This window comes from Aspergillus oryzae, chromosome 1 (assembly GCF_000184455.2).
Source record: "Aspergillus oryzae RIB40 DNA, chromosome 1".
Lineage (NCBI taxonomy): Eukaryota > Fungi > Ascomycota > Eurotiomycetes > Eurotiales > Aspergillaceae > Aspergillus > Aspergillus oryzae.
The window spans coordinates 4,901,161-4,916,167 of NC_036435.1; the positions used below are offsets into that span (position 1 = coordinate 4,901,161).

At 48.8% G+C, this 15,007-nt stretch overlaps 3 protein-coding genes across 3 annotated transcripts; 1 reads left to right on the top strand and 2 right to left on the bottom strand.

Moving 5' to 3' along the window:
- Positions 1-2,056: 2,056 nt before the first annotated feature.
- btgE (putative cell wall glucanase (Scw11)) lies at positions 2,057-3,917 on the top strand (the record flags this gene model as incomplete). The annotated part of the gene is made up of 2 exons (XM_023234036.1): positions 2,057-2,246; positions 2,299-3,917. The coding sequence occupies 2 exons, from the start codon at positions 2,057-2,059 to the stop codon at positions 3,915-3,917; spliced, it is 1,809 nt and encodes a 602-aa protein (XP_023089017.1).
- Positions 3,918-9,189: 5,272 nt separating this feature from the next.
- Positions 9,190-11,303, bottom strand: chs3 (putative chitin synthase activator (Chs3); the record flags this gene model as incomplete). The annotated part of the gene is made up of 2 exons (XM_001817575.3): positions 9,190-9,425; positions 9,479-11,303. 2 exons carry the CDS (start codon positions 11,301-11,303, stop codon positions 9,190-9,192), a joined length of 2,061 nt encoding a protein of 686 aa, XP_001817627.3.
- Positions 11,304-11,499: 196 nt separating this feature from the next.
- AO090005000580 (uncharacterized protein) lies at positions 11,500-12,449 on the bottom strand (the record flags this gene model as incomplete). The annotated part of the gene is made up of 5 exons (XM_023234038.1): positions 11,500-11,608; positions 11,638-11,833; positions 11,905-11,935; positions 12,170-12,194; positions 12,439-12,449. The coding sequence occupies 5 exons, from the start codon at positions 12,447-12,449 to the stop codon at positions 11,500-11,502; spliced, it is 372 nt and encodes a 123-aa protein (XP_023089016.1).
- Between the last annotated feature and the right edge of the window lie 2,558 nt (positions 12,450-15,007).

Here is a 15,007-nt window from a genome sequence, read left to right on the forward strand (position 1 = left end):
CGCCATGCGATCAACATGGGAACGGGATTGCTCTATTTCTGGTTGCTTTTTCTCCTCGTGTTTTAAGAGGATAAGATGTGGGCACTTCATCGCACGCGGGACGGCGAATATCGATTTTATTTATTCTTCGTCGACCGCGTCCAAAGTCCGAAAGTCCGCAAGGAAAACAAAGAGATATCCAGATCAGGGGCAACTGCACGAGGAGATCCATGACAGGACCGTTCTCGAGACTAGACCGGATATTCTCCATAAGCCAAGTCCCTCTGCTGGCTTCTGACTGGTCATAAATCCAAGCTTGACTCAGTCTGGTCTCGGATTCGTCGGCATTTTCCGTAGCGATCAACCGCACTATCAAAAACGAGAAAAGGGAAGGTTTCGTGAGAATAAAATGAAATGAAATGGCACCAATTCAAAATTGCCCCCCGGTGTTACTCCGGATTTCCCTCGAAAAGAAGAAGAAGAAAAGAAAGAAGAAGGGATCGGCGGAAACAAGAAAAAAGGCCCCATTCGGCAAGTGATCTGGATTTTGAGATCGACTGATGGTGCTGCTTATGTGATCAGTCTAGCCTTTTTGAATTTTTACTTTTTCGCTCCAGACTGAGCGAGCACAACGGCCCCCGGCATTGATGAACGGGCGTACTCCGTTCTCTCGGTTTCATCTTGTTTATTATGCAGGTTCTGTACCCCAATGATGTCAGCTTACCCTCGGTTTCATCGTCTAATTGCCACTTCGGCAACGTGAGAAACCATTATGGACATTCATGAGCCACGTATAAAAATAACTGAGGCTGAGGGCCAACCCCCCCCTGATCCAGTACTGTACTGTACACCAGTTGGGTAATGCCTAAACATTATGGGGCCCGGAAATTAAAGCTCAGGACAAGATCCAATCAGATCATCGAACTCACGAGGGATTGGCTTGAGTACTTCCGGTTTGAGACGGACCCAAAGTTCGAAGGGCCCCACCGTAGCGGGGATGTTGGTTCGATTTGTTCCTTGCAGTCTCTCTTGCTGGTTGTCGGGATTTCTGGGGTGTTTGCCTGGTGCTGGATTCTTCTCATGGACAAATTAATATGGAGTACGTAGTACCAGACTCTTGAACCCTTTTTGCCTGAATAAATGCGATTGGATCGTATATTGGGTTTAGGTGGACGACAGCCTCGACCGGAAGTCGGATGATGGGTGTCTTTCCCTAATTTCCCATGGCCAGTGACACCTCCTATGCTTAGTATCTGGATCGCTTTTTTCCATCAGCATCGAAGGAGGACTAAGATGATTTGGGGTAGCCACCCCCAAATCCCGGTGCGGCTGGCTGAATGGGCCCCATAAGGATACTGACTAACAGTAGTGTGTCTCAACGGTCGACAAGGGACTCATGGTACCCATAATCTAGCAGTCTTATCAAAGAAAGGCTGGAGTGAGACAACGCAGTTCCAAACGGAGTAAGTTGGAGAGGCGTTCTGCTTCCCAAGTGGAAAACAAATAAAAAACACAATTCATTCAAGAATTACTAGCCCGAGGGTGGTTCAACCAATCCGAGGGTAGGACCCCCACATCTACCCGAGCCGTGCGGACAACCACTGGACGACACCAACCGGGTCACCCTGACCATCAGTAACCGGGCCACCAATAGCGGACAGTTGGTGCCTGACTAGTTGAAGTTCACACCGCCAGCATCTTTTTCTTTTGGGAAATTTCTGGTGCCAAGTGGACGAGCCCCTTTTGCCTACGGTTGGCTAGACTCGTGGCGTTCGCTCCAGTCATGGTGAGCCCGTGCTGAATCTTTCCCCCTGGTACAGTGACCTTTTTCTTCCCTTCATTCCCCTTCCCTTTTGTTTTCTTTCTTCCCTTCTTTCTCTCTTTCTCTTGTTCGGGTTCGTTCGAAGAATTTCTCTCCATCTATATCAAGTAGAAGAGGCCGTGTGCCCCCTCCCCTCCTTATTTTTTCGGACCAACTTGTTTGACCACCGCTTCACTCTTTCAGCGGGCACTCATTCGTTTGCACACAAAAACACCATATACCCAAATCCATCCTTGAATTTCCATTCTATCCAACATGAGGGGTGCTTTCTTGGCCGCTGCGGCTGCCGTCGCCGGTACGGCGATGGCTGATGTCGCGCACATGCGTCGTCATGGCCATGATTCTTTCCACCACAACCGCGCCTATCAGCCTGAGGTTCCTGCCGAGGGTGATGAGAACTGCGAATGTACCACCAAGGTCATCACCATCACTGGCCCTCCTACCCGTAAGTCGCCCCGTTTGATGTCATAGGAATCCAGACTAATAGTCATCGGCAGTGGTCCCCATCAACACCCCGGCTCCTGAGCCCAGCAGCAGCAGCAGCTCTGAGGTCCCCAGCGTTCCCAGCAGCGAAAGCAGCGTCGTGACCTCCGAGGCTGTCACCACCCTCCACTCCACCAGCACTGCCACCGTCACCGTGGTCACCACTCCTGGTGTTGATGCCACCGGCGCTCAGACTCCCACTGGCGGTGTCCCTGGCACTCCTGAGGCCTCCTCTCCGGCTGGAACCCCTGAAGCCTCCACTCCCGCCGTCCCTGCGACTTCCGAGTCCCCTCTCCCCACCCCTGGAGTGACCAGCTTCTCCTCCACCGGTATCTACACCATCCCCGCCACCACCGTCACCGTGCGGGATACCACCACCGTTTGCGGTGCTACCACCACTGAGCTGCCCAGCGGTACTCACACCTTCGGTGGTGTGACCACTGTGGTCTCGACCGCGACCACTGTCACCTGCCCCGTCGCTACCGTTGAGCCCAGCGGTTCCACTGTCACCAGCAAGATCTACACCACCACCTATGTCTGCCCCAGCGCTGGTACCTACACCATTGCCCCTACCACCACCTACGTCCCCACCAGCACCGTCGTGGTCTACCCCACTCCTGCCACCATCACCCCTGGCACCTACACCCAGGATGAGCAGACCGTGACCGTCACCCGCACTGACTTCACCTACGTCTGCCCCTTCACCGGCAATGACCAGCCCACCTCCGCCCCCGTTGCTTCCACCTCGGCCGTCCCTGTGACCACCACTGCTGCCCCCTCCACCACTTCCGCCGTCGCCTCCAGCAGCGCTAGCGCCAGCAGCACTGCCACCGCCGTTCCCACCGGTGTCAGCGGCCAGCAGATGGGTATGACCTACTCTCCTTACACCAACGAGGGTGGCTGCCAGTCTAAGGACCAGGTCCTCAAGGATGTTGCCCTGATCAAGCAGAAGGGCTTCACCCACGTCCGTGTCTACTCCACTGACTGCAACGGTCTCGAGTACATTGGTGAGGCTGCCCGTGAGAACGGCCTCAAGATGATCATTGGTGTCTTCATCTCCAGCACCGGCATCAGCGGTGCCCAGGAGCAGGTGACCGCCATCACTAAGTGGGCCCAGTGGGATCTGGTTACCCTCGTCGTCGTTGGTAACGAGGCCATCCAGAACGGTTACACCGATGCTTCCAGCCTCGCTGGCTTCATCTCCTCTTGCAAGTCCTCCTTCCAGGCTTCCGGCTACTCGGGCCAGGTCACCACCACCGAGCCCATCAACGTCTGGCAGCAGTCTGGCAGCGCTCTGTGCGGTGCCGTTGACATCCTCGGTGCTAACCTCCACCCCTTCTTCAACGCCGATGTTACCCCCGACCAGGCCGGTAGCTTCGTCCGTGCTCAGATCAAGGACCTTGAGGCCGTCTGCAACAAGGACGTGATCAACCTTGAGACTGGCTGGCCTAGCGCCGGTAACGCCAACGGCAAGGCCGTCCCCGGTACTGCCCAGCAGGCTGCCGCTATCAAGGCTCTCGTTGAGGAGGTCGGCTCTCAGTCCGTCTTCTTCTCCTACTCCAACGACCTCTGGAAGGATGCCGGCGAGTTTGACGTCGAGCGCTACTGGGGTTGCATTGACCAGTTCAAATAAATGATCTCCCGGATGTCAATAGTTAAGGATCTTTAAGGCTTGGAGTTTTTTCGTTCTGCTTGTCTCGGAAATACCGACAGCTTTTATTAACTTTTTTTCTTCTCCATATACTTTGAATTGAGTAGATATAACCTTTCTATTTCATGTGTCGATCTCCCGGAGCATTCTGTTTTCTTGGTTTGTATATGTGCTAATCTATGATATGATCTGTAATTGTCTTCTTTGTAGGCCTGATCCTTATCTTTTGTAGGATTCTCTTTAGAAGATCCCCGTAGACCATCAACTACCTCGCTGTAGAAACTGTTCTACATTGACATGATCATATACCCAGCAAGACCTCACAAACATAATCATCAGAGTAACCAAGTAAATCCCCACCTGTCCCTGGTCAGCAACGAAACAAAACCCACCCAGTCATACACAGCTCGAAACAAATCAATCCCCCCGCTGCTACTCTGAGTAAGCTCCCCCATACATGTTGATTGATAGGGTTTCCTATCACTCAACAGACCCATGACAAGCATAAACTCATCATGGGCACCATATAGTAACAAAGCCCCATTAAGGAGGAATTTACTTGACTTCCCATGCCTGATCTATCTAAGGGGTTCGTTCCCCATATCGAAACAAGCACACATGACTACCCCGAATAACGTGACAGCTGAGCTTTCAGATCCTCTTCGACGCAGTCATCCAATATGAGAATAATATCTTCGTCACTCGAAGACCTATTCGACTGTCTTGGACTGCTCTGTGTGGCCGTGGACAACTGATGCGGTAGCTGTGGTATCCGGTTTCCCTTCATGATGCCTCTGTAGCCCTTTAGGCCCCTGACCTAGGACCATGGCGATATAGGGCTCGGAGTCTAACCTTTTGATTCGCAGATTGACGTCAGATAACTAACACAGCGCAGGGACGCATGAGACCAGGAGAGGGCCGCGCGCGTTCTGCTGAAGGCTGGACCATGTTCAAGACCATATTTCAAATCCTTCGACAGTTGACCAGGGAATTTATCGTCATCCGGCCCTCACGAATGTTCTGAGGCTTTTTCTGCGCTAGATAGCGATGTGTTTGACGCATATATGTCGTAGACCACTTTGGTGTGGGATCTGTAATATTAACTCTATCGATCGTCACCGCATCATAGAGGCATAGATGGTAGAAGTTGCGAAGTTTGTCGTCTCCTTTGTGTGTGAGGCGTTTCTGTAGCCAACCGCTCCGGTCCACTGAGGATGGTTTTTTGTTGGAGCTGGTTACTCGGAGTTCCTCTTCCTAGGGATCGGATCCTGATCCTGACCCTGGGCTTCCCGTTCCTTCTGGCCCGACATGGTGATAATTCTGTAGGTGATGGAACATTGAAAAAGTTGTGACTGGCCATGATCACTTTGTGCACTTAAAATCAAAGGAATCAACCTTGTGAGTTAAGATAGTCACCAGTAAGTAACGGGTGTTCGTTCTAGTCGGCTTCCATTCCTCCATTGGCGCCCGAGCAAGTAAAATTCGAGGCCCTACTAACGCGAGTCGCTTCGTATATCGAAGATCCGGACTACTTGACACAAAGTTAAAGCCGGAGGTCTTTTAGACAGAAAGACTCTCGCGTGCCATCACACCAGTCTCATTCAAACATGGATAGTGCTCATATGCGCAGGGTACTTTATGGTTAGCACCCGCCAGATAACAGACGTCGTATGCGGTGTCTCGACCCATGCAGCTAACGCTAATTGCATTTGTGGTAAGTGGGGATTATCTGTCGAATGAAGTATAAGCATCTTCAACATGTCCTGGTCAGCGCCGGAATGATAGAGCTTGTGGTGAATGCTGGATATATAGGGTGAGTATGGTTGATTGGAGGCAGTAAGCTTCCGACATAGGCTTCCTATGTAGCAGTTGATGTGTTAGACGCATGACGTTCTCATAAACCGATAGCTTATGATAGCCGAAGTAAGAGTAAGTGCCCATCACCATCGCGAAGGATCGTCCTGACATCTCATTCATCGCTCAGTGTACCACTGGACAGTGACTCGTTTCCCCAAAGACGCGTATTGGCCAGGACCTGGCATATGCACAGATTACATAGGATGTTGTAGTGACGGCGTTGTACATTTTATCCGTTAGTCTAATGTTGTAGTAGGTTGGTAGGTCTCTTTCGCCTCGTTTTAGATAGTTCCTGTGCGAAAGTCGAGGATCCCCGTCAAGGGATATCTAGGAGGTAATATAGCCATGCCTTGAGAAAGGATCTCAGAGATTGAACATGTTGTCTTCGCCAATGGCAGGGGTTGATTAGATCTACCTCCTTGCAGCAAAGACAAGCAAATCGGAAATGACAAAGCAGCGCAAATCGTGTTTCCGGGGTCACCTCGAGTCGCTTATGACGTGGTTTAATATTGATACCCAATAGAGGCGCCATAGTTGAGTTTCGATCAGTCTGGGGTTATCCAAATTGTGAAAGTAACTTTCCGCAGGTGCGTATATGCCCCTGGCCCCATTTCGTTTTTGAACTTTGCCGTCTCTGGGGGTTTAATGTCTCCTTTACAAAGGGGAAAGGGGGGTCAGGAGGGGTCTTGCGGTCGCGTTAACCCTGGAACTTTAGAATAGGGATCCAAAGACGTCCTTTTAGTCGAGGGGAGCTGAATAGAGCAAGTATCTGCGTCTTTGAGACAGGTCTCAGTTAGTCCGGAGACCGTGCTGGCGGTTGGATACCACCGATGCTTCGGTCTATTCTCATCAGGGTCATATCTGTAGTACCGCCAACCAGACTGCGATAGGACTTTTAGCTGGGGGATGAGAAGGGTCCGTGTGGGTGATAACGATGTTCGGCTAGGGCAGAGCTGGCCCTGGGAGCGGTATTGTGATGCTTGAGCATGCCACACATAACCTCATTTGCGGACGCTACACTCATATTATGATCTGACACTTCCACCGGAAAAAGAGGAGATAGTAGATAAAAGAGAGAATAATATGTATGGCAGCCCAAAGATGTAGATAATCCTGAGGTTGGGTCGATCAGGGGTGACTTGTAGGAAGAGCTTGACGTGACTAGAATTTGTGATCGGTGAACAAAGAAAAAGGATTTCCAGCATCGCCAGGGCGATGGGTTGTTATTATATGTGATGACTGCATACAGATTCACATCTGCCACCCACGTTAATAGAATAAGGTAATGCTCCCTGGATTCAACCGTAGTGTGCTATATTCACAGCAAATCTTTAGGTCAAGGAAGGTATATATTGACATGTATTAAATAGTAAATACAAAGGTAATGGCTCTGTTCAATTCAATGCAGCTCTCCATCTCGATACACATCCATTCTATAGGTCCCATGTATCTGTGCAAGCAAGGTTGTCGTTGTATGCGTTATTCACAAGGTTTAAAAGGGGGAGTAGCATTTCTGTCAATTCAGGCATTAGTTCATCTCCACATTCCATTCTTATTCCTGACGTGACAGCATTGGCAACTTACGTTGTCAATTCCACACTTGAGAGGTGTGCAGCACGAGTTGGCCCCGGCGGTGCCGTTGTTATTGCAGGAGCGGTCAACCTGCAATGTCCGATCATATTAGCATCCAAGCGCCGTGACAGGGGTTGGGTAGAGCCGGTGAATATCAAGGGCATATTCAATGGCAAACGAACGAGGAGACATACACCCTGACATAATTGCTGAATGTTGGCTTCAGCAGGTCTGGCGACAGCGACGCTGGCCATGAGAGCGAGAACAGCGAGGAAACGCATATTGAATCGATAGAGATGAATGGATAGATCGGGCAGATGGTTGGTATCTAGCGATCGGGACAGCTGGTTAGCTTATTATCATCATTACCCATCGGGCCACCCCTTGGGTCGAATTGGGGTTGGAGGAGGTTGGTTGGAATGAAGCAAACATACCAAACGAGCACGAGGCCGGAAAATCGTGCGAAGACTCAATTAATTTACAGATCCAAAGGAGAGGGAGGAAGGAAGGTCAAAACAAAAACCCCGGATAGGATCAGCCTCCTCTTTATACAAGGAGAAAAATTAAGCCCCCATGGAGCGCAGCTGTGGGAACCGCCGCCAGCCTCTCCAACCAAGTTAACCGAATATATTTAGAAGCCTGCAGCCCGAGGGGCGTGAAACGCGCGATCAACAACAACTCACTCCAAGCTTGCTGCAAGCCAGTGCCCGTGGGGCAGGGCCCAACCGGTCTCAGCAAGTGACAGCTCGCTCGTCTCTATCTGCGGAGTTGATCTGCAACCTGGGGCCTAATAGTTTGAGAGGGTATTTCTTGGCATCGGCTGATTGTTACTGTGTCCGTCGGTGTGTGTACCCTGTAAGGGATGAGTCGGTCTCCATGTAGCAGGGATCGTCTAAAAAAAAAAAAAAGAAAAGAAAAGAAAAATAGGGAAGGATGGACAGGAGTTCCAGGTCGTGGTTAATGCAGGTACACTATCACCACCGTTATCATCTCAGGGGTTTTGGATACATCAGTAACGAACCGTTTCCATGTGGTTGGCTGATACATCCAACTGTTCAGTTGCTGGTTATTGCTGAGCTGCTAGGGATCCACTGTTTCAGGACCGTGACGTCTCAGTCCGTTGTGGACCGTCGGAAGATAATCTCAGCAACTTGTTTTTTTGCTTTTGATCAATCATTGACGCTCGTTCAGCCGTCTAGGCTTTTGCGTATGACGAATTCGGAATGCTGCGGTGGATGACGTCACCAACTTTCGACGCGGTCAATCTTCGACCGCAATTCATATCATCGCGACTTGTATAGCTCAAGGCGAAGAAGTAAGGATGCTAAGTCCGTAGCAAGAAACTGAACCGATCCATTAGTGTTTTGAATGGATCCAATACGCCTTCGGATAAATAACACGACGTGCAAATCAAGCAGGTCGAAATATGCAACAGAACGATTTTCAGAGTAAATTCAGGAACCCCCATATGTTCTGATGTCTCCTAATGTATTTGTAACGAACTTCTCAAAGATAAACATGTAACATGGAATGGAACACCATCGCGTACAAAAACATAAGCCGTTCCCAGAACAGTCGGACGGAGCTATATACGGAGATAATCCAATGCCCAAACTCATGGCGAATATGCAAAATTAGGTGAGAATCAAATAAAACAGTGTCGCAAAGATGTCGCTGCCATTATGTATTACTCAGTAGGTGTCGCTCGATATGCAATGCAGAGCTCAATGTAAGCTGTTTCGTAATGTGTCTCAAAAAATGCCAAATCGTTTTGTCTTTCCACCTTCTGTTTTCCTTGATTAGCAGCAAAGCCCTCATTAATTCGTCACGATGGTATTGGGAGCATACCCTTCTTTGTCTTTTGTCCACGGCTGTTGATAGCAGCTTGTGCTGGATCCACACCATCTGAAGCAGCTCGGATGGCGGCAATCCGCTGCGTCGCTCGAGCATCACCCTGGTCAGCCGCTTGTACGTACCAGACGTTGGCTGCCAGAATGTCACGACGACAGCCAATACCCATTTCGGTGAAATATCCCACCGCATACTGGGCTTTTGCCAGCCCTGTCATGTGGCAATTAGTAAAGGCTTTTGGGGTTCAGTCCAATGGCACCTACCGGTTTCTGCTGCTCGCTTAGCCCATTCGTACGCTTCGCTCTCATCTTTCTCCAGCACAGGCTCAGCACCAACCAAGTACCATGCACAGAGAGCCATCATTGCTAATGGATGGCCTGCCTGCGCAGCTCCGGTATAGAAATGAATGCTCAGGGCGGGATCTCGAGGGCAACTCAGTTTGCCGTGCTCATAAGCATCCCCAAGGCGATAGTTCGCCTCAACATGTCCCAGATCCGCCGACTTCGTAAAGAGTTGTGCTGCATAAGAAGGATCCGGGAAAACATCGTCACCGTATCCCTCTTCGTGCAGCAAACCCAATTCATAAGGGGCAGAATTGTACTGTGAGTCGGCGGATTCCGCGGCACGTTTCATCCACTTGATGCCTTCACGATACCGCTTGCCGAGTCCCATATCGCCCGCCAGGCAAGCCTTTGCCATACGCATCATGGCGCCTGGATGGTTTTTCGACGCGGCTTGACGATAGAATTGTTGGGCTTTCGCCGCTTCAACTCTGGTTCCCCAGCCGAATTCGTAGCAAAGCGCCGTACGGTAACAGGCCTCGACATGCCCGTGCTTGCTAGCTGCCACAAACAGGGGAAACGCCCGATCGTAGTCCTCCTTTCCTTTGCTGAATAATCCCGATGCATAACCGTCGGCTAAGTAATATTGTGCAAACGGATAGCTGCGATCGGACAAGCGCTGCAGGATTGACTTGGCTTCCTTCAGTAGACTTGATCGAGTGATTTCCGGCTCTTTTCGACCATAGACGGCCGCCGCACCCCCCTCTAGTGCGTCATCCGGCATGTCCAACATGGCATTGACCATGAACACGGCGAACTCATACTGAACCGCTGGGTTATCCGTCTTCTTCACATTGGCAAGGTACATATCAAATGTTTGCTTATGACTGAGCAAGGATGCATTGTTCCCGACAGATGAGCGGAGATGTGCATTACCAAGTTGCACTGGCGCAGGGCCCGGCTGAGGGTACGGTGTATTGAGGAGATCGACGAAGGATAGTGGTCGAACATCGGGTGACGCACTGGACGACGAGCGCGCGTGTAGATACGGAGATGCATGAGGAGACCCGTTCCGTCCGTCGAGGTCCGATCCGAAAGAGTATGTGGAATGCGGTCTGCGAGGCTTGCCCACAGCGAGATGACCGGTTGTGCTGACGGAATTCTCCGCTAATCCTGCCGCGGCCGCGGGAGCGGTCCCGAGGCTTTGATATGGACGGTGATGGTAGTGTAAAGGCTCGTAGGTCTCTGGTTCTTGAGCCGCACTATCCAAACTACTGCGCGATGAGCTGTTCCGACTACCACTCGGCGCGCTTTGATCCAATGATGAACCGCTTGTCTTCGCCAAACTGTTCGGTTCGTCCTTTATCTGGGCATCTACCACCGACCAAGAGCCACTGCTGGCAGGCGTATGACGAATGGGTGCTCCAGTAACGCGTGTGCCAGCATATGAATCCCGTCGCGGGGGAAATTGACCACTTGAAATTCTTGCATGCGAATGTGGTCGATCCTCAATTGACATGTGAGTGAACGCAGAGGTGGGTATAGGTGGTATATCGTAATCGTTCTCAACTGCGGCATTCGGCACTTGTTGCTCTCCATCCACATCAACCCTCACGGAAGGGACGAAAGATTCCCGGTTTCCAGGAGCAGGGGGGAGTGGTTTCCGCGAAATGCTAGTGCTCAATGGTCGCCTGGAGGTAGTTGGAGAGGGAAACTCATGATGAGGGGGAGGGGGCGGAGAAGATCGAAGGTAAACCGGAGGAGGGGAAACCGGCTGAGGGTATTCGCCTGCCACAGGACTAGCCATTTTCATGAGCAGCTATACCACTGACTCTCACTAGGCCCTCCAGAGCCTTGTAGATGTATACAATGCAAGCGTCCTATGCTCCTAATGTGACCGATCCAATCGTCAAGCGCCGGAGAAGCGGAGATCTAAGTACGGCGCATATAGGCTCTCATGGGGGAGAAGAGCTATTATCGCAGTCAAGCGATTGAAAACCAGCCTAGAAGCGAGTGAAGTTCAGAGCGCCGGCCGAAAGGTGGAAGAGATATATGTACCGTGGAGAACTGGAGGACGGTTGATGGGTCGACTGGAGAGGAGGTTGGGGTCCACTTGATAAACGTTAAATCAAACAAATTACCTTTTGGCAGCAATGAAGGTCGATGGAAGACAACCGATGCGAGATCCAAAGGAAAACTGAAACGAGAGAGAAGGAAGAACAATAAAGCAGACCAAGCGAAGGTGTCGATGTAAAGAAAAACAGGATGGACAGAAGTAAGAGAAAAGAGAAAGTTCGATTGCTTTTGTCAATAGCGGAGATGCCCTTCGGGATGATCCTAAAAGAAACTTAGTATGTATTGAGTTTAATGGTACTCCGTATGGACAATCGTATTTCTTGTATTCGTACCGCCCGAGTAGTAGTACTTCCTTAAGCCGCACTAACCTCGTATTATAGTGCCATTCTAAAGAGGGCAGCGGAAGAAAAATGACAGAGGGGGAGAGAAGGGAGAAAATAAGAATACAGAGGGAAAAAAGGGTTTACTGTACGAACAGCCCCACTATATCTATTGTTGTACTTCTTTCCTTCTTCTTTTCATTTCTCTTTCTCTTCCTTTTGATTTATTTATTTATTTATTCATTAATTAATTTATTTAAAATTGTTGAAAACAAACGTGTACGGAGTAGAGAGATACTTTACTGAAATGGAGTATTCGATTGATTTTATGCTGAGTTGTTACCTATTTTAATTTATTCAAAATCGGTTGCATTACCTTTCAACTGGAACTTTGTTCATCTGATGTCTCAGTGACTAAAAGTAATGGCGACAAATCATGTTCCCCGTTGTAAAATAGATCACTCGGACTTGCGGAATTACCGAACGGTCCCAATACTAGGAAAAAAAGTTGAGGGGTAATAAGTGGAAATTCAGCTCAGCGCTTACCCACACAGCATCTCAAAAGTACTATGTCTCTGTAATGTGATGCTTGGAAATGGAGTGATATGGATATGCCTGTATATATAAGTTACAAGAAAAACGTAGTAAAGAACGAAGAGATCAAAAAAGAGCCGACTTCCCTACGTAAAGCAACAAATTCGGTATCGTGGGTATGGAATGTATGTTTGGATGTATGTGCAGCAGTACAACTAGGTATTGTACGTACTGTACATGCATAGTCAAACTATTGTCCATATGAGACCATCGATGGTGTCTTCATGTCTCACTAGTGGATCGCACCGTTGGTGAAAGATAACTAACATGACAAGGGCACCAAGGTGTCATCAGATTTTAATTGATTGTTGCATGGACCATCGATCTAGTGCTACTACTTTGTATGTTGAATCCCGAAGACCGACTGGTACTTACCTACCAATAGCTGCCGTCTCTTGTCGCCCATGTAGTGCTATGCAACGCCCATTCCAATGGCTGCCCTTCATTCCGATGTAAAACAATGCACGAAACTTGGGGCGGTGCAGAGTCAATCTCACATTTTACGAGGAATTATGCCTGATGTGTTGTACTCGAACAAATAAATCCGTACTAAGAATAGTAATGACCAGTGCGTGGCAGATGCTGTTGCTGACCGCGGAGATACAGTAGTAGTCATCTTTGAGCCTCACAATCTCATGCAACTGTGACTCTTACTCGGAGCAGTTCTGCTGGCCGGAAATGTGGCTTTCCAATTAGAATTGTCCGTCGTTAATTGAATTCGGTCATACCGAAGGGCCCAATCAAGCCTCTTGGCTGTTCTATATGAACTGAGGCCCTGGGCAAGTTACCAGAGAAGCACACTATTCCCTTCTCATGATATTTGTATCCGGAAGTCTACAATGCTCTTATTACTAGATGTGTGCAATAAGAATTGAAGATCATTGTGATACCCAAGAATGCCGTCAATCAATTTGAGGTCGTGTACTGACATCAGCAGAAATAGAACAGGCCATCGAGAAGCGAGATAGATCCTATGGGTCTGGGAGCAATTTTAGTCGTCGAAGCTACTCGGCTACTTTCTCCACCTTTAACTCCGGAGTCCAGGGTGAGCTGTGCATGTTTAGGCGAAACGCTATTCACCCCAGTTTTACCCGGTTCATTGGCATAAACGTGGCTGACTACCTACTAGTGATAAGTTGATAGACTTGGATTGTTGGGGTACAGTGATCCCAGCTGAATATCTCAGGGATTAAGCATGTCTGGGATGCGCGTCTAGGTCGAATACCAACTGCACGATGGCGTCATGAGTTGATTGATTGCGATTCAATGCATACACAGTAGAACATAGTTCTCCACAGGAGGTTCAGCACTGGGACACTAGAGGACGATCAGCCATCAGATCATTCATATCCAACATGATCTCTAGAGTCATTAGTGCCTGGATGAACTCCTTAGCAAAAGAAGGCACCTGAAAGCGTTGGATCTACATAGGCCCACAGGGGCATGATGATGACTACTAGTAAAACACTATTTCTACCACAAAGCTTTACGTTATGTAAATTGAAGCCTTACAGATCAGCTTCCCAACTTTAAGTGCACCGAGTCAAATAAATGTTTGTATTACACACCGGCTCAGCGGTAAGAGACTAAGATTACCCATAGTCACACTGGGGCTGAGACTAGCTGTCATCAGGTGGGTTACTGATATCGATATTACATAAGTAACTTGACAGAAATCACTGTTGCCTTTTTCCAAATAGAGAATGCTTTTCTGTTATGACTTGATAGTTGAATAATGAGGATACTTCCAAGATCGATTGAGATTAGGTTCCTGGTATTCATCTAGTGTACATGTGGATGAAGATTGGCTGTTGAGATCCAAAAGAGAAAATGTAAAAAAAAAAAAAAAAGAAAAAAGAAAAAAAAAAAAAAAAAAAAGCAGAAAAGAAAAGAAATTGAAAGACAATGGTATGCTCTATGTCACATACTCCGTAATACTACGATCTGTATTGATTTCCTGCATTTCTGATATATCACTATTTGGTTATTGCGCATGATTCTGGGGTAGCTGTTTCAATTCACGTCAAATATACCCAATTACTTGCTTAGTCCTAAGTCAATATCAAGCCCCATCAGAAATAATTAGAATGGTGTGCCGCCACCCAATTGGTGGGGGAAGTTTGAGCCTGAAAATAGAACACGGAGTCTCACTCGATTGGATACATATTCTTGTAGAGGCGGTAGTACCAGCCGGTGGCAGAGCGCTAGAGTAAAAAGGTCATGTGAGATACCAGAATTTCCACCTAGTACCACCACCCGACATCGTGCTGTCTACTAGTCTAATTTTTGAGTACCGCAAGAAAGCCCGTTGGGGATTTTCAATTTTAACCTTGATTTTTAAGAGGAGAGGGGCAAATCATCCTGAAAAGAAATCTGGACAAAAGCCGTGTCTTCCAGGTCGCCCGGGGGTTAAACCTAATGTGGTTTACGGTTACGGAGCCTGGGAACCACCACCCAATGAGGGATGGTCAGGCGATAGGAGTCCGTGGTTAATGAGGTAACCCTTATAATGATCCATGAG